Source organism: Vicugna pacos, chromosome 18 (genome assembly GCF_048564905.1).
Source record: "Vicugna pacos chromosome 18, VicPac4, whole genome shotgun sequence".
In the NCBI taxonomy this organism is placed as follows: Eukaryota; Metazoa; Chordata; class Mammalia; order Artiodactyla; family Camelidae; genus Vicugna; species Vicugna pacos.
Genome location: NC_133004.1, coordinates 25582356 through 25602532, shown reverse-complemented (window position 1 = coordinate 25602532; position 20177 = coordinate 25582356). Strand labels below are relative to the sequence as shown.

At 45.8% G+C, this 20177-nt stretch overlaps 1 protein-coding gene across 1 annotated transcript in view; it reads right to left on the bottom strand.

Annotated features, from left to right (window-relative positions):
* Window positions 1–20177, bottom strand: part of XYLT1 (xylosyltransferase 1) — a 287011-nt gene that overhangs the window by 30135 nt on the left and 236699 nt on the right. Inside the window, exon 6 of the mRNA XM_072942672.1 lies at window positions 12026–12106. Within this exon, the coding sequence (XP_072798773.1) occupies window positions 12026–12106 (81 nt within the window). The remainder of the gene's footprint in view (window positions 1–12025; window positions 12107–20177) is intronic.

The window sequence follows — 20177 nt, the reverse complement described above, 5'->3', positions numbered from 1 at the left end:
ACATTAGAGTTACCTGTCTTCTCCCAGGCAGATGCTGCTCTCACTAGAACTGACCCCAGCTTCCTCCTCTCTGTCCACCTTACAGATCCTGGAACAGTGCAAGGCAACTGCTCAGGAAAGGTCTATCTTGATGATCAAACGTCAGGATAGAGACGCCGGAGATAGTCCCACCCTGCTGGTCACGCTGCATTCTAGAAAGAATCTCTCCCACCGGGTCTGCCACAAATCCACTGGAGGGAACTGCTTGAAACCTCTCTAGTAAGCCCACAGCCCTAGCACTTTCTTCTGCATAAATAGAGGATCTGCCCCTAGACACTGGTCACCCACTGAGTACGATGATGCAATACATTCAACTCTTAGCAAAACTGATGATAGTGTAATAAAGATAATGATGACAACGATGCTGGTGGTGAACAGACTTAATTGTGCTGAAATGTGCTTTTCACCTACATTGTAGTGTGGCTGTACCGAGTGCCAGTTGGGTGACTTTGGAAAGTGATTTCCCCCATGGGAAACTGACGAAGTTGGGCTAGGTCTAGGTTGTAAAATTAAATGCCTACAGGGGTCAGACAAATGACATAAATGTGTGAGGTGGGCTGAGTGTAAGATAACAGTAGGTGGAGTCAGCAAAGAAGTAGAGAATGCATTTTCTGAAAAGCACGCAAATTCCTTAAAAAAAAAAAAAGTATTTCTGGCTAAAAAAGGCATATCCTTAGGCTGAATCCAGCCCATAGACCACCGGTCATAATAACGTGAGTTGGGTAATCTCTAAGGTATTTTTCCAGCTGTGACATTCTCTAAGTCACTCTGTTAAACCCAGGAAGAGGATGTGTGCAGGCATTAGATGGATGAACAGAAGCCCAGTGAAGGCTGACAACTTTTCTGAGCACATACACAAGGGCAGAAGCCAACCAGAAGACTCAGGTGTCTAGCATCCCTGGTCCTGTTTTTTCCCTAACACATATTTTCAAGTGTAAAACCCAAACTCATTAGCGAAGCCATGTTTTCTCTGGAGAGTGACTTAAAGAAGGGTTTTCAATATAGTCAGACCACCCCCACTGACACCAAACTTGGCTCTAACTGGTCCATTCAAGGAAGCCACTGAGTCTGGGAAAATAAAATCCTACCTCGACTCTGGCTGGTGCCAATGATACAATAATGTCCAGTGGGTGCACTTAACCACGCTTAAAACTTTAAATTTTAGATACTTTATATCACAACTTACACGGTAATCAAGACCAACCGAGAGCAAGAGAGAGAAAAAATACAGATGGGAAGACTTGCAGAAACTTTTCTTTCCATGGACCAGCTTTTTCATTTCATGTTCCATTAGATGGGATAGCAGCATCGTCTTGCAATTTTAATGCGATGTCCCAGACCACAATATCCAAATACAATATTTATGCAGTAATCTCCAAAATGAAATATTCACAGGGTTGAGAGATTGTCTGCTGTATTTACTGCCTTCGAACACTGATAAACTGCAAACGCATGCTTTGGTTAATTATGAGTAAATAGAGACAAAAGACTGCCCAGGTCTCAGAAACGTTCCTGGGTTGAAAGGGGCTATCAGGAACTTAGGTCTGGATGGAGAGAAGGTAGTAGAGGCCCAGGGTCTGGATATCTAGCAGATGAAGAGAATCAGCTGTTTGGACAGTGATTTGCTCTTTTTTTTTCTTCTTCTTCTCTGTGAATTTACATACTTTGAAAAGGTAAAGGTTGGAAAGCAAGGTAAGTTAGAAAACACCTGAATCTTCTCATCAGTGCTGGCTCACCAGGAAAAGGTGCACAGCTCTCACCTGAGGGGTGGACGGAAGATTTGCAGCAATGGGCCCAGTACACAGAAGGTGACCAATGATGCCGTCCTCCCTTTGGCTGCATTTACAGTTGACCTGGTTACCTGGGAAAACTGGGGTCAACAGGTGGCACCATAGAAGAACAGACACAACGAGGATCTGGTACCTATCCTGCCTCTGTTTTCACTGACTGTGAGATGTGGGGCTGCCTTACCCTCTCTGAATGCCTCATTTCCTCATCCTCACCTGTAGGATGAGCCCCACAACACTTGAGCCCCCCAGATCAGCTGCAAAAGGGTAGTGAGTGATGTTACAAAGGTCCTTGCAAAGTGTTTAGCAAGGAATCCTCACCCAGGCAGCATCATCAATTCCTTCTTCCATGGAGATAACATCCCTCCTCCATTTTCCTTTCGTATTTTATTTTCCTCCACAGCACCTCTCACTTTCTAATACAATACACAAGGTATTTATTTAGTGTATCGTCTATTTCTACTACTGGACACAAGCCCCAGGAAGGCAGAGATTTTTGTCTATTTTTGTACATGGCTGTATCTCTAGTGCCAGAACAGTACCTAGCATACAGCTAGTGCTCAATAAATACTTACTGAGTGAATGAATACAAGGAAGAGGAACAGCCGTGCTTTTCAGGCAGTCAGGAAGTAGCTGCCATTAGTTAACCAGGTAGCAGATTCTAACACACACTTAACAAATGAAGGAGCTTAATCATAGAAGGTTAAGTCATTTTTTCCAAAGTCACACAGCTAACAGGCCTGGACTTGAATCCAACAAGTGCTTATCTATTCTGCCATTCTTCATCCCAATTCACCAAGGTCCCCTCCAAAAGGACCCAAATGAAAGCTCTGAGAACTTCTACTTCCTTGAAAAGACTCTGCCCAGATATGAGTGACCCAAGGGAAAATGGCTCATTGCTGGCTGGAAGAGGCTTTCCATCAGACCTCACAAGGACTTCTGTCTTCAGAACAGGCTACTTAAAGGCAAAGGTGGAATCATTTGCATTCGATTTTGCCTCCTGGGCTCTCAGGGATGGGTGGTTTTCCTTCCTGAGATTTTTCTCTACTGGTACCCTATGGGACAAAGTCATAGCTAAATATGGTTCTACTGGGATGTCACAGGGACCAAATGTACTCAGCTGAGCATCAAAGGAAATCAGATGGAGGGTGGTGAGGGGTCCTGCATCTCCCCTATTGGAGAAGAGGTCAGTTAAGAAAGCATCTGTAGCCTTTGGAAATGGTCTCAGAAAAGACAGATGATGAAGTCTCTCAACTCAGTTAATTCCCTGGCTACGATCTCAGCATATTTATCAAGTGTGGAATTATTCCAGAATTGTCTTGTCCTATAATGAATTCTGAAAGGAAGAACTCTGCTCCTCAGATTTCACAGCATGTTTGAGCAAGAAGGAATCTCAGCAATCAGCTAATATAACTTATTCTATAAATTAAAAAAAAACAACACACTAAGACCCAGAGAAGATATATGATCCAAAGTCATTCCAATTCACATAGTCTAGAAAAATATCTCCTCTTCTCTTTTCCTGTCCAGTGATCTGTCACTGAATCCATATTACTCCTTTAGCATAAGTACAACCTAGGCATTTTAGCTTAAAAATAAAGTAATAGAACAAAGCATGAAAACACAATGTGTGAAATCAGCCATCTATGTGAATGGACTCACACAAAACAGCCATGTGACACAGGGGCCAAGCCTTGGGTTCTGGAGCCAGAATATTTGGCACAAGTCCTAGATCTGCCAGTAACCTTGGGTGACCTGATTATGTGATGCCTCAGCTTCTTACATGGAAAATGGTGATCATCATAATCTCTGCCTCAGAGAGTTTAAATGAGATTATATTTTATACAGAGAGAGCTCAGCATAGTGCTCAGCACTTAGTAAGTGCTTAATAAATGTTCACTAAAATGCTTACCATTTTTCCCTCATCAAGCTAGAAAATTAAAATTTCTCTCTCCGCTTCTCTCTTCTGGGATTTGGTAGATGAGCACGTGCAGGGCACCTCCAAGGCAAAGGAGAAATCCTCTATGCTTTGAAAAATAATGCCATTTCAGCACCAAGGACAGAAACCCAAAGCCCTCAACAATGAACTTGTCTCCTGCAATTATTTTATTTTATTTAAAAATTTTACAAGGTCCTTTTTTCTCTTTTTTGTTTGTTTGTTTGTTTGTTCGTTTTTGTGGGGAGAGTTAAGTCGGTCTATCTATCTATCTATCTATCTATCTATCTATCTATCTATCTATCTTAATGGAGGCTGGGGAATGAGCTCAGGATCTCATGCATGCTAAGCACGCGCTCTACCACTGAGCTAGACCCTTCCTTCCTGCAATTATTTTAGTTAATCAATGCCTATGGTTGTGGTGGGAGAGGTGACAAGCATCACAGGCATCAGGATTCTGTCTGAGAACAACAAATACAAAACCCTCTTTCCAAGGCACAAGTCAGGATTCACATCACTGGATTCCTAGTTTGGTGGCTCTGCTGGCCATTTCTCATAAGCTCAGGGTGAGTTGTGCTGTTCCTTGACTTGGGCTGGAGTCAGTGTCAGGCCCCTATTCTGCAGTAGTTGGAAGAGCAAAAGGGCTTGGGGCATCTGCTCATTCAGCAGCTCTAGAGAGCACTTCAGAGCCCCAGGTCTCTGTGCTGAGAATATGGTTGTTAAGAAGATGGACATCATCCCTGCCCTTCTCGCTCTTCTAGGTTAAGAGATCAAACACAGAAATAATAACATCTATTGAGCACCTGCTACTTTCTGGGTCCTGCTCCTCACACATAATGTATATTCTCTCATTTAGTCTTCTCCACAACCCTGAAGGTGCATTTTACAAATGAAGAAACAAAGGCACAGGGAGGTTAAGTAATTTTCCCAAGGTCACACAGCTGGTTAGTGGCAGGGGAGGGATTCAAACCTCAGCAGTCAGGCTCTGGATTCCACACTCTTAGTCACAAGGCTATAACACTACTTTAGTAAATAAGTAGGCAGAAAGAGCTACAAAACATATTAATATGTAATTATGGTTTGTGTAAAAGTCCAGATGAATGAAAAGAGGCTAAGGTGGTGGGAGTGAGATTTTAAGGGAGACACTCAGCTTCACTGCCTCAATCAAGAGGAGACCAATCACAGAAGAGGCAGACTCTGGCCTGATTGGTGGAAGGACCGTATCACTTGTAAGTACATGTGGCCTGGACAGGGCAGGAAACTCCATGATGAACATGCTTAGGGAATCAGTGTAGCACAGTGGCTAGGAGTCCAGACTCTGGAGCCAGAGTGCCTGGGTTCAAGTCTGTTTCCCTGCTTCTAAGCTGTGGGCTATTTAATCTCTTTAGCCCCAGTGTCCCCATCTAGAAAGTGGCCGTGGTAATGACTACATTTACAGCATGGGACTGTTGTGAGAATTGAAAGAATTAGTATCTGTAAAGTATTTGGGACAGTCCCTGGCACACAGTACACCCTACACGTGTAACTACCATTACACATGCCCTGTACAAAGAAAGCTCACTTGGGTTGGACATCCAAGAAGGGAAGAAAAACCAGCCTGTGCAGAAATGCAGAGTCAGGGGCCCAAATCTTGAAGTTAAGAGTCCCTGCTCAGTGGCCTGTGCTCTTCACAGCAGTCAGGGCCCCAATCACCTTGCACGTTCAAGAGTCTACAGGTCCATCGAGGGCTAATTGATTTTCCATATTGTGCACATATCTAAAAACAATGCCCACTGCCTTCTGTTCTGATTATAAAAGTAATGCATGCCCTCCATAGAAGGCATGGAACACAAAAGGAAAGCAAAGAAGAAAATAAAAGTCAAACTCGCTATGTCAGAGATGACACCGTGCGTGTACTTTTCTTGTAGTCTTTGGTCTAACTTCGACCTGCATTGTTTTGAAAAAGTAAAAGTCCTAGACTTGACCTCAAAACCCATGCGGCCCAGAGAGTGCATGTGTACAGAGCTTGGTGTGGGTGCCTGTGTGAGGCTAAGCTTTATTTTGACATGGCTGCCATAACTGGATTAAATAAAGTGAACATGCATACAGTGATAAACTCCTCGGTTGGGCTTAAGAAAAGCGAGAGGGAAATGAAATCTGCTTTCCCCATTGGACATGTGATATTAATCATCTCTTCCCATCAATCACGATGCTACAAGACAGATGGGGAGACAGCTCTTCTCCTGATAAGCAAGTTGGCACTGAAGAGCCTCTGGAAAGCAGATTTGCTTGGAGGAGGTTCCTAGCCAGGCTCTCGATGGGTTTGCCAACTTTTGGTTAAACAGTTGCCTGTTTATACATCAAGGGAGGTTTGGGCCTGAAGATTAGTTCAGTGTCAGAAAGAAGAAGCTACGGGAGCTGCTTGGCTGCCATTCTGGTGCCCAGTGTGGGGGCTGCCACCTCTAACAGGTGGGTCTCAAACCTGGGAACAGGAGGAAACTTGCTTCTGTTACTTCTGACCTGAGGGCTGGGATCCCTCCTAGCTTCCTTCCAGTTTAGCCTTCTTGCATCTGAAGTGCTCGTTGTTTCTCTAAGAGTTGTAGAAAGTGCTTCTAAAGTGTTAATCATTTGTACGCATACCACCTGCAAGATTTTTTTCATCGTTGTCACCATCATCCCATCACATCAGCACCATCATCAACTTAATATGCACAATATCTATACTGAGAGTTTATCCATATATTCGTTCGTTCAATTCTTGCAGCAGTTCTATGAGATTGGGCTTATCATCATTATGCCCATTTCACGGACGATGAAACTGAAGGACAAGTGATTAACATAACTGACCTAAGGTCACACAACTAGTGAGTGCTTAGCATGGGAACCCTGGCAGTCTGGCTCCAGAATTCTTAACTGCTATGCTATTGGCTTTATGAAGTCTATATGAGAATTCCCTTACTATTGTTTCTAAACCAATTTTAGATAGCTTCAACTGTTTTGTTTTGTTTTTTTTAAATTTACTCCTGTTCTAATATTCATGAAGTCATGGATCAGATGGGTTAATTATAAAAATTTTTGTTGATACACATAAAATCAGCTCTCCCATGATGCCCATTTATGAACTATCCAAAATAATCTCACATACAGATTCATGATCTCACTGGTAAATCCTGAATACATTTTGGGATCAGCTGACTCCAGAAAGTAGAGGAAGAACCAATTTCCCACCTCCACTCATTTAAAAAAATGATTCTGCTTCAAACCAGCAGAATTTTGCTCTTTTATCTACACACCCCAAGAACTTAAAACTACAGGTCGCTCAGATGCAGTCACTAATCATAAAAGAACACAGGCCTTAACAGTCCGACCTAACCAGGTTCCAATCCCAGCTGCGCTGTTCACTAGCTGTGGGACTTGAGCAAGCTAAAGTAACTTTCCAAGCCTCAGTTGTACTCATCTCTAAAATGGGATAACACACTTGGAAGCACCTGGCTCGGCGCATCCTGTGGTCAGTGAGGATTCTCAGTCCTCCACAATCCTCACATCGCTGTCCGGATCTTATAAAGATGAGAACACGGAGGATGGCGAGTCAAAGCCATCGGTCTGAGTCCCATGGCTGTTACATGGTGGAGCTGGCGCTTTGACACAGGTGGCTGGACCCCAATGTCTATGCTCCCAGCACTGCACCACACTGTGCCCCAGGGCTAAGCACTGGGGCCCTGGTGACCTTGAATTATTTGGAGAATTTAAAACAACCAAGGCTGGAAAAGTCCCTGAGGAAACTCTACTCCGGCTGAGATTAATGACTGATCCTTTCCATTTCCCAGTAAGGAGACTGTCCCCACATACTGAGACTTGATCAAGTTGCCGAGATTTGGGTAACTTCTCTGAGGCTCTCTGAGCAGAAGCCAGGAGTTCCTGGCGACATTTGCTAAGCCCCACTTATCTGGGCTGCGAGCAGACTTCAGGGCAGCTGCTTCTGCTAGCCATGCCGAGGTTATATGGGAAAAGGATAACTGTGCTACTGGTCTTTTAATATATCTAGTCACCTCATTTTTGGAGGAAAGCAGGGAAATACAGTGAACATGACACTCCCCTTCATTTAATTACAGGAATGTTCAGGATCAATTTGGCAGCTATTAAAATACTAGTTTGCCTCTATGCCATGTCTTAGCAGCGGGAGCTGGAAGTCCAAATTGGCTGCTAAAGGCTGGGGATGGAGACAGAAGGTCAAAACTGCTGTTAACAGTGGAAGTGGAATTAACAGTGGAGGCACCCTGCAGCCTATTTTGTATCTCACTGCTTGCTTTGGTCCCTCCCCATCTCTCTGTCTTTTAAGCCCTCTGTCTCTGTCACCTTGTCTTTTGCAAGGGCTGGGCCCGAAGTATGGACGACCAGAATGGGAGGGAACTTGGAGACCATCTCATCCAGTCCCTTCGTTTTTCAAAGGGAGAAAATGAAGCCCAGAGAAGCAGAGCTGCTTCCTCAAAGCCACTCAGTGGATTGAAGGAAAGCAGGACCAGAACGCAGAGAGGATGTATCATGCAGGGATTCTGAGCTGGGGCTTGGGGGACACAGTCATCTGGGTCTGAGTCCTAGCCCTGCCCTTGTTGAGCAAGTTTAAGCAAGTGACTTCACCTCTCTGAGTCTCTGTTTCCTTATCCGTAAAATGAGGCTAATACATTGAGAAGGGTCACCAGCTGGAGCCAGAAAAGTAAACCAACACAAAAGAAAAGAGAACTAACAGAAGTTAAGTTAATGAATGAGGATGGTCAAAGGTATAAACTTCCAGTTATAAAATAAAAAAGTCCTGGTGAAGTAATGCACTGCATGGTGGCCATAGCTAAAAATACTGTATTGTTTGGAATACTACTCAGCCATAAAAAAGAATAAAATAATGCCATTTGCAGCAACATGAATGGACCTGGCGATTGTCATTCTAAGTAAACTATGCCAGAAAGAGGAAAAAAAATACCATATGATATCACTCATATGTGGAATCTAAAAAAAGAAAAAAGAAGACACTAATGAACTCATCTACAAAACAGAAACAGACTCGCAGACATAGCAAACAGTCTTATGGTTACCTGGGGGAAAGGAGGTGGGAAGGGATAAATTGAGAGATCAAGATTTGCAAATATTAACTACTATATATATAAAATAGATAAAAAACAAATTTCTTCTTTATAGCACAGGGAACTATATTATATCTTGTAGTAACCTATAATTTGCTAAGATCTTAAAAGTTCTCATAACAAGAAAAAAAGTAACTATGGGTGGTGATGGATATTAGCCAGACTTACTGTGGTGGTCATTTTACAATATATACATATACTGACTTGTTACACTGTACACCTGAAACTAACAACATATTATATGTCATTTACATCTCAATTAAAAAATTCCAGTCACTGAACTACTTGGCTATTTGATGTGATGTGTTTATTTTACTTTAAACACTTTCCAGGAAGAATAAGAAATAATTAAACAGTCAAAAAAAAAAAACCCCCAAAACTAACAAAGTCTGGGTTTGATGATGTCATTAGAACTGCTTGATTCAGCCATGTCTGAAGTCAGATACTAATGTTTTAGCTGAATTAGCCGGTATCTTCCTTCACCTCTTAAGAGGTTTGAGCTAGGTTTCTGTCGTTTCCCACCAAAAAGAGTCCTTCCTAACACACCACCAGTGCAAAACCACAGCTAAGCCCTGCGCAGTCTGCACACTTGTTGGAGGGAAGTGAAAGCAATGTCTCCTTGGCCTGAGCCTTTACCCTGTCCTTTATGCTGTGCCACTGGGGTACCACCTGTGAACTGCACATCAAGTACACAGGATACACTCCCATATCCGGAGGCACAATTCTGGCCCATACACCATCTATTTATTTGTCCCACCAGTAACATTGTAGTCTACTGTTTCGCATAGCAATGACATCACCACTACCATTATCATCACCATCAACACAGGGCATTTATCATGTGCTCAATGCTTTATATACAGCATCTCATTTAATCCTTTCAACAATCTCATAAGTATAAGTCTATTAATATTTCCATTGTATAGATAAAGGAACAGGCTCAGAGAGGTTAAGTCATCTGTCCAATGCAACACAGCCAAGACATGGTCGGTCAGAACCCCAAATGAGGAGGGATAACCTCAAAATCTCAAGATTTTAACCTCTGTGTTGTACCCAGTTCCTAGCACAAAGACTGGAAATAGTAGACAGAGAATAAATACTGAGTAGGCTGATACAACACTACTAGGGTGGATGTAATTCAGACACAAGTCTATCAACTTACAGTGGATTCCTTTCTCATGATGCGACTTTGCACAAAAAATGTATCATAAAGTTACGTAGAAGGGAAGAAGGGTCTTCATTCTCTACCTAAAGATGGAGACGCCAATATCTGGGCTAGCTCTGATAACTAACCACCTCAATGGAATCTTGTTTAGCTCCACCCCACTTCCGTGGGCTTTGGAGTCAGAGAACTGGGTTCAAATCCTAGCACTTACCAGCTGTGTAACTTTGGGAAAATCACTTAGGCTCCCAAAGACCCCCTTTTCTATCCTAACAAATGGAGATTATAGTTCTTATTTTTGCATTGAGTAGCAGTAAGAAGGAAACTGGATCCTGTGGGAAAAGGGCCCAGCAGAATGATGGGCACTTAGTAGGAACACAACACACTATATGACTATAATTCTTCTTTTTTATCTACCCAGGCCTCTTCAACTTAGTAGCTGGAGCATGCTGCACTGATCTGTGCTAATTTCCAGAGCATCTTCAAGTCTGAGGACTCCCTTCATATGGGAAGAATGCAGGCTGTCAGTAGGACAGGAACAATCTATCAATTGACAGCTGGATAAAATTGAAGTTAAAATTAAGAAAACAATACAGCACAAGGGTTCTGAGGTTGCTGCTTTTTTCTTTTTTTACGGAGGTACTGGGAATTGAACCCAGGACCTCGTGCGGGCTAAGCATGTGCTCTACCAGAGTTATAACCCCCCATGCCTGAGGTTACTTCTTTAAAGCTCAGGAAGTGGAGCCCACTGCTTGCTTTGTCCCTCCCTGCTGTGGATATCCGGGTAAACCGAATCACAGAGCCAGACAAAACCTTCATCAGCAGAGGCAGAGAACACCACAGCAGAGACTGCAAACTGAAATGCCAATGGGGCCAGGCAGGGCAAGGGGCAGCGATGACTGCAGGGGCCTGTGGAGCATGGGCTTTGTCTAAGATCCAGATGATAACACCATGAGAATACACAGGCATAGCTAGTGGACCTTTGGATCTTTTAAGATGAGCCAGAAATCTGAATTTCCCTGGGAAGTTTTGTGATTATTAAATGGGGCTATTAATTTTCAAATGAAGTACCTGAATTAAACAAAACAAAACAACTAGCACGAGGGCCAAACAAAACACATTAACAAGCTAAAATTATCCCATGAGCTGCTACATTAAGCTTTGAGTACAGCACTAGAAAAAGGCTCTAAGATGGCAGAGTGATCTGGGGCGGGTTTTTAATGGTGTTTTCTGTCTGGATGGCAAAGGGGATCATGTGATCTCTCCCACAGAGGGTGCTCAAGACTGTATCCCTTCTAGTGACCACTGGCCATGGAGATTTAGAATCAGCTCAAAGAGGGTGAGGCTGTCTGGCTTCACTGAGTTTAAGCAAGAGAAGCGCAATGGATCTAGGTTGAGCTTCCAGGTGCCTCAAATCCCTGCCAATGTCTTGGGCAGCAAGAGTGAGGGCACAGGGCTGGGAGTGAGGATATTTGAGTTCAACTCCATGTTGACACGAGACTCTTCCACTAGTAAGAAAATTCCATGACAGTGAGGATTTTGTCTTGTTCATCTCTAGAAGGGTACATGGTACATGCTTGGCACTAGGTGAACACTTGTTGAATGACTGCTTGACCAAATGAATGATCGGGGGATATCACTTAAATTATGGGCCTCAGTCTTCCAACCAATAAAATGGGAATTAAAAATGGCTACCTTACTTTCCTCAAAGGATTGCCATAATGGGAAAATGGATTCATAAAAGTGCTTGGGAAAAAAAGGAGTAAAGGACTATGACATGATGTGATACATTCGCTAGTATCTCTGTTCCCAGCTGGCAGGAGAGACCGCTTCAGATGAAGAAAGGGCCAAGGCCCACCCATGCCATGCCTCTCCTCCATCCTCAACTCTTCTCTTGCTGCATCAAACCAGCCTGGAAGGAAGCCCCCAAATGATCACTCCGATTTCCATTTCCCTTTTCCATAAGGGTAGGGGGAGGATACACTACCTTGCATTGTCCCGGCCGTGTGACTTCAAGAAATTCATATCTCGGTAGCGGGAGAGAAATGCCACCAGCTGGTCGTTTGTCCTGTGGAAACAAACCGAGAGGAAAGTCAGGGTCGTCCAGAGACCACGGAGACTTTGAGTCCTGGCTCCCTTCTTTGCCACAGAAACCAGGTCCCCTCCTTCTTTCATGTGTTGCCATCACCAAGCTTACCCAGTCCACTAAAATGGACTGTTTGTTTGTTTGTCTCCTACATACTTCATATGCTGTGAACTCCTTGAGAATAAGCATAGTATCTTAATTTGTTTTGGAGTCTCCAGTGCCCAACACTGGGCTTGGCAAACAGTAAGGCATCAGTGAATACCTCAATGCCAGATACAGAGTAACCTCAGGGCCTTTGCACTTGCTGTGCCTGGGAAATTTAGCCCCAAATCTTCCCACATCTGCTCTTGTCATCCAGGTCTCCTTTCAAATGTCACCTCTTCCAAGAGGCTTTTTTGGCCACCCAACCTGAAGCAGCACCTGCCTCCCCCACCCTCACCCTTATCACATCACTCTATTTACATCCTAATCTTATCACCAACTGAAAGTGCTGAATTTGTTTACATTAGGATGTAAGCTCCATGAGGACAGAAGCTAATTAAACTTGCTCATCACTGGCACATAGTAGGAGGTACATTAATGTTTGTTGGACAAATGAATGACTCAAGGTGAGATGAGTTTGAACTGACTCCTTCAAATGCATTTTGAGGAATGAATGAATCAATGAATGAATGAACAGATACCAAGTGCTCTGCAATAGCTGGGCTACTGATTGAGAGAGCTTTAAGAAATATGAAGTGCGATACAAATGGGTGACATCGTTCCCAGCATTGTTATCCCAAATTTATCGCCATCAATCCTGGCACTAGCAGTGCAGTCACAGCTAATCAGCTTGTGCATACAGCTGTGACAGTATTTTAAAAGACAGTCACATGGGTCTCCATCTGCCAGAAATGCAGTCGCCTCTTACGCTGAATAAACCCAAACAGGTAAACGGTGCTGAAGTGACAGCTCCTTTATCACCGGGCTTCTCTGCTCAGGGGTTTTTACTTATAAGGAAAGGGTTAACCATTGTTTCAAATTGGTAGAAAAGGTGAAGGTGCATTTCTGGGAATAGAATGGAGGCTACACCTTTGGGGGTCGGGGGGCAAGTGGGTACCTTAGAAAGCCAAGCCTGGGCTCTAGAAGCAGAAAGGTCTGAGGACAGATCCCAGCTCCACTCCTGACCCAGCTGTGTGTCCTAGAGTAAGTCATCTAACCTCTGAGTGGAGGCCTTCATCTGGCTGCCCTGCACACACTGGGCATATACACTGATGGATAATCGGGTGGACTTGTAGGGCACACAGTAGGTGCACAATAAATGCCAGCTGCTCTGCTCTTGGCCTCCCACCATCTGGTCGGGGCCGCCGCACCCCTCGCCCTCTCCCTCATTTCTCCGCATCACCCGCAGTAGCGCCACTCCGAGCCCCTGCTCTCTGATTGGACGACTCCTGTTGACCAACTCGTAACTCCAGAGGACGGGGACTGAGCCGTTAGGTGACGCTGCGGTGGAAAGAGCGCCGCCGACATCCCCGTCCTAGTACTGAAATCAACACCACTTCCAAACTGGCGGTTCCAGCGGCGGCAGGCGCCAGAAAAGCCCCGTGTGTCTGCATTACAACGGCAGCCCGGCACCAGCGCAGAAAGCTCGGCCCTGCGGATGCGCGCAGAGGTGAATCCCAGGGACGCACACGAAAGGCCGAGCCCACGTGTCCGGCCGCACGTGGAGCATCTCCGCAGAAGAGGTGAAGCCCACGCGAGCCTCGCGCCCGGTTACGGGGAGCAGAGAGCCTCTCAAAGTTCCTGCAGAGGTGCGAACTAACCCCGCCTGTAAAAGAAAGGAAAGCAATCTCTCTTTCCAAACCCTAAAGAGGCCTGGTCCATCTCCCCGTCTTTGCGGTTCGTATTTACCAACCCTCTCGTTACTCTGCGACAGTTCATTATCGTCGTCCTGATGAATGCAGGGACAAGTTAACCTCTGAATGGGTCCCTGGCAGCAGGAATAATAAAGAGGGGCCTCTCAGCGGCCTCGGTGGGAGGATTGAAGGGGCCGGGCCGGGGCTCCCGGGGCCCCCTCTCGCGAAGCCTCAGGCCTCCCAGGGTCAGCGGCCGCGGCTCCATTTGGCAGCCCCAGAAAGCGCCTTTCAGGGCCGCGAGCTGGGGCCATTTTCACATTTACCGCTTCACCGAGTCCCCATCTGACGGGGATGAATAGGCATTTAGCGAATTTACTTAGCGATGCTTCCACATGAAATCTTCTCAAAAGATGACATCTTGGGGGAGGGAGGGCGGAGGAGGAGGGGGCTGCAGATTTCAGGCCAGAGCTTGTGGATAAAGCCGATTTTCAAAGCCCAGCGCCGGGTCCTGGCTTGGCTGGACCAGGAGGGGACCCCTGAGTGGAGAGCTGGCCCTGCAGGCTCAAATCTGTGCCCCCCAGCCCTTCTGCAGGGGAGACGGAATTCGGCTGGGGACCACATTTCCCTATTGTGGCTTGCAGACGCCTGCCGGTAATTGCCTGCATAATATTTAGTTCCCTCCGGATAATTAACAGCTTGTGATCTGTTGTTGTTTCACCCAGTTCCAGTCTCTCTCTGGCTCTCTCCCCCTCACACGCATTTCTCACTCCTTTCCAGTGGACTCACTTGCCCAGTGGTTCCGACAACTCATTACTGGTATCCATCACCTCCCCAATTTCCTTCCACCTTTTGTGGAAATTATCAGAAGACACGTCTATGCCAGTCCCTCTGGTTCATGGTGGGGACCCTGGGACTCATCCCTGTAGCCTTTGGAACCACTGGGACATCTTTGTGGAAATAACTCAATAAAAATTTAAGTAAATACTTTATTTTAATAAGTACATTAGTTTTAATGTAAATAAATTGGAAGCATGAGAACCTTGGTTGACAGGAATAAATACACATGAATAGTACAATAAACTCGGAAACCATCAGCATTTATGGACTGTTCCACCACGCTTTAGGCCCTGGGGCAGATTTTTGCCACAATTTATTGCATTTAATCTTCATTCCCACTTTCCAGATGGGTGACTGAGACTCAGAAAATGCCCATTTAGTAAAAAGTGCAGAACCTGGCTCCAAACACCAAAGCTCACCTTCTTCACTACTAGAGGGGCCTTCTGCCAGTGAACGAGTGAATGAGTGAATGAATGAATGAATTCCATCCCAGGGACAGGAGAGAACGCACAGGTGCTCCAAGGCCTCCTTATTCAGAGCCTGGCCTTTGGCCTGGCAGCATCACCCACTGCCATTAGACATGCCACATCACAGGCTCCACCCAGGACCTACTGAGTTAAAATTTGCTGTTTAACAAGACTCCCAGGTGATGTGTGTGCCCTTTAAAGTTTAAGGAGAGCTCCTTTAAGTCAGGCATGAATATTGGTAGTTAATTCTTTTCCTTTTTCCTTCTTCATCTTCTCCCCATGGTCTCTTGCTGAGAACCCAGACTTCAGCCAAGTTACTTTCATCTCAATAAGCCTCAGGTGTTGGGAGTATTAAATGAAATAATGCATGTGAGACCCGTGCAGGAGCATCCGGCCTGGAGTAAGCCCTCAATAAAGGTTAACTGGTATTTAATAGTATTATTATTGCCATCGTGAACATCAGAAGCTTAAGACATTCTAAACTGGGGACAGCAGTATAAAGACCTGATTTGAACTTGGAAGGCTTGCTTTTTTCCCACAAATGTTCTGCAGAGTATGGTTTGGGAAGCGCCCCATAGAAGGGCCCAGTCTACAGTCTCCCGGCTGGTGTCAGAATTAGGAACTGGCTGCCAGAGGGCCACCAGACTGCCCTGAGTGTTGGATATGCATCTGGTTCTAGGCATGAAGACACACAGGAGGAAGGGGTACAGCTCTCAGGTCCCTGGGTGCCTAGAAGCCCAGTCAGTCACACCTGTCTGCTGGCAGCATGTGGCAGGGTGGGGGAGGGGATGGAGCTTGCTCCGCCTCCCTTGGAAGGAGCCCAGCTCAGAGCCAACTGCTGTCCTTTGGGTCCCTCCTGCCCCCCACACTGTGCCCTAGCACCCCTGCCCCACACAGGATGCTTAGATTCTGCCGGAAGCGCTCACAGCTAATGGGGAAGCTGACAGTCCGAAGGCCAAATTCAGCACAGAGTTTTCGTGAATGTCAGGATTCAAGATTTCAAACCCCTGATGCTGTTGGGTATGTGCAGCCCCAGAGGGCACCGGATTTAGGCTTCCTGGATGCAGTGGGCAGGCAGGACATCTGTGGAGCAGAAACGTGCATGAGGGTTAGTGGACGGAGGACCGTGGACTCGGGCAAGCTGACGGCCTGAGGCTGAGTACCTTCCAGCTGAGCTCAGAACGTTCTGTCAGTATTTCCCCAACTTCTTCCACTAGTGAATCATCTGCACAGTTACTTTCTATGTGTGTTCAATTTAATACCACCTGAGCATCACCACAGGCAATGCTATTTGTGGCAGCAGATGTACCTTTCTATTCCAAATCTTAAACTGTGGTAAGATAGACATAATATGTCAACAATTTTAAGCATACAGTTCAGTCATACGAAGTACATTTGTTTTGTCCTGCAACCATCACCACCATCCATCTCTAGAAATCTTTTCATCTTGCAAAACTGAAACTCTGAATCCACTAAACAACTCCCCACTTCCCCCCCAACCCTCTGGCAGCCACCCTTCTACTGTCTGTCTCTGTGACCAGTCATATTCAGAGATACATTAAATTCTGGGAACCATGTATAAGTGGGATCAGACAGCATTCATCTTTTTGTGACTGGCTTCTTTCCCTTGGCACAGTGCCCTCAGGTTCAGCCACATGGCAGCCCATGTCAAAATTCCTCTCCTTTTTAAGGCTGAGTAATATTCCATTCTGATGTACTGTTTTAAATGTTTTTTCCTGGCACGTGTGAAAAGCAATGATGACTACTTGTCTGTATTCCACCTAAAGCAACTGGGCCAGCGGGGGCGTACGGAGAGTGGTCAACTGTCCTGGTGTGCCCAGGACTGAGGGGGTGTCCAGGACACAGAATTTTTCATTTTAAAATCAGATGGTTCTGGGCAAACCAAGCTGAGTTTGTGACCCCAGGCACATGGATCTGCTGAGGGATAATGTGACCCCAGGAGAAATGTCATACTCCATCCTTCTATGATGACCCCGAGAGGACAGAAGACCATGATGGTGGGAAGGCCAATTGTAACCCTTTCCTGTACTTTTAAAGTTATTGAAACTCAGGCTACCGCAAGACAGAGAATGAAATAACAGCAAAGGTAACAATCATATCTAACACCTGAGTGCCTACTATGTGGGTCACACACTATTCTAGGCACTTGGCACCTACTGACCCACGTATTCCTCGTGACAATCCTATGAAGCAGATGCTACAATATTTACATCCATTTTTTAAATTATAGAAACGGGAACAGGCATGTACGTGGCCTTTTAATGTAATGATACGTCCTGCTGTTCTGTCTAATCCACACATACAGGTAGATGCCGTCCTTTTAATGGCCACACAGAATCCTATGGAATGGGCACAGCCATTCCCCGAGTGATGGACATTTAGGTTGTCCCCACCCCCCACCCCTTACAAATATTGCTCCTATGAACATCCTCGCAGATTCATCTTTCCATATGTGAGGGTGATCGATTTCGGTAGGATTCAATTCCCAGATGTGAAACTGTTTGTGCAAAGGATGCTTTTTCTTCTCTCTCTGCTTTCGGCAAGATACACTTGGAAACTGAGGCTGTCCCAAGAGTCGAGGGCATGGCTGGGGCTCACATCATTACACAGGAACCAAGACAGCTGGCCACCAGCGGTGTAGGGAGGGAGAAGGAGACTGTGAAGATGATGGAGTAGTGGATGGGGAGGGGCTGGTGGGTTCTTGGCACAGACTGGCCAGGCCTGGGTAGAGGTCTTCTGGCTTCCCCATGGTACCAACAACCAGGGGGACCCACATGAGCCTTCTGTCATGCAGCCATGGGTGTAGAAGGTGCAAAGAACCATTGTCTCCAGCTGATGCCCATCTGTCTGCTGACAGCACCGATTTTCAGTAGGGCAACCTTGGTAGATACTTTTCAGGTGTCTGGCTACAGTCATGAGGCAAGCAGGCATTGGGTCTAATTCTGTTCTGTTCCTCCAGGACCTGACACACAGTAGGTGCTCAACAGATATTCACTGGTGTGTTTAACAAACGTGTAGGCATGCGGGGCTCACGGATGCCCAGCACAGGACCACCCCACAGAAGGGGCTCAGCCCACAAAGGGAGAGAGCATGGTCATTCACCTCTACCTCTGTGCCTTTGCCCATTCCATTCCCTCTGCCAGGAACACTCTTCCCTATGTCTCTGACCTGGAGGAGTCGTGGGGCAATGAGAAAACACTTAATAATAACGATGGCAGAAAACATGCCCTTTGTTGCCTGCAAAGTGCTACGTGCTCCTCCTCCTCTTTAAACTTCACAATAACCCCATCAAGCGGGTACGGTTTTTATGTGAATAAAGTGGGAAACACAGATATAAGGGCTTGGCCAAAGTCTTAGAAGAGGAGGGGCAGAGATTCGGACCTCAGGACCTCTGACTGAGTCTGGGCTCTTTTCCATTCTGCTTCCTCAAGGTGAATAAGCTGCAGGCATGCGTTCCGTTTCTTTAGAAGGAGAGCCAGGAAACACCCACCAGAAACCACAGCCCCCTCCTGAAGCCTCCTACTCCTTCCAACAGCATTGTCATCGAACGTACAATGTTGCACATCAGGAGTTGATACAGATAAAACCTTCTGTCTGGGGGGTAGGGGGGCCTTTCTGTGGTGCTTGTCCAAAATCTGACCCTAGCCACCTGATTCCTCTCACTACACTGCATCTTACAAATGGATTTGGACCCACTTTTCCTTAAGGTTTATTTCTTTGGGGGTTGAGGAGAAACACTGGCATCTCTGTCCTCGACTCTCCGGATGGTTCATGATGGGACCTTACTGAAGTTTTCTTGTCTGCTAGGAAATCTCTCAGGAAGGCCAGAATTCCAGAACAACAAGAGGAAAGGTCAAGTTTAGTGTTCTCTGAAGAAGAGACAAGAGCCAAAGGCAGATAAGAGAAGGCAAGCCCTGATTCAAATGTAGTTGAAGTTCACAGTGAGACTCGTGTGCTAGGATACAGGGACGGCTAGACGTTGTAATTCTTCCTGGACGCCGTGGGCATAAATGCAGCCACAGTTGGGCACCCAAGGAAAAGTAAACTGGAGAAAGTGCCACCCCAGCTCCCACAACCCGCTCTAATCCATCCTCAAGAAACAGCCATAAGATCTTCTAAAATGTAAGTGATCGCGCCCCCTCTTCTACTTAATATCCTCAATGGCTCTCCATCCTCTGAGGGACAATGTCCTAGCTCCTTAGCAAGGCTGCAAAGTGGGTCAGGAGCTGGCCCTGCCCGTTCAGTCTTCAGGATCACTTGAAGCTCTCTAAATGTTTGTGCTCTTTCATCACTCTAAGACTTTGCAAATTCTGTTTGCTCTCCTAGGAGACAGGATTTCCCACCTTGACAGGTAGATGCAAGCCCCCTGGGACCGCAGTGGGTAAGGCGGCCATGGTCTCTGTCCTCGAGTAGTGGGGCTGGTGGGGAAGGCAAGACAAATAGGGAGATTCTCGGGATGGGGGGTGAACCACCAGGTGAATTAAATCACAAAGCATTCTGGAGGCACCAGCTCTTCCCCTCCACACAGGCAGGCAGCAAGCTTGATAACCACCTGGATAATAAAATCCAGTTACTTCTAATCAGATTTATCTTTTTGTTACTGGTGAAAATGACACAGAATTAAAACATGCTCGTTGCATTTGCAGGAACTGGAAAACCACTTCTCAAAAGCCTCAGCGCTTCCACAGAACATTTAGGAGACACACATTTTTCATTTTAAACATACATAAGCCACTCTAAGAGGCAGTTTATCTGACATCCCATCAGTGGGAACTCTTAACATGTCAACTCTTGCTCCAGACGGCTGGCACGGAAAGGTAACTGACAAGAATCAGCACCCAGAGGCCCAGCCTGACCCTAGAACACTGCTGGAATCGTGAATGAAGAACTGAA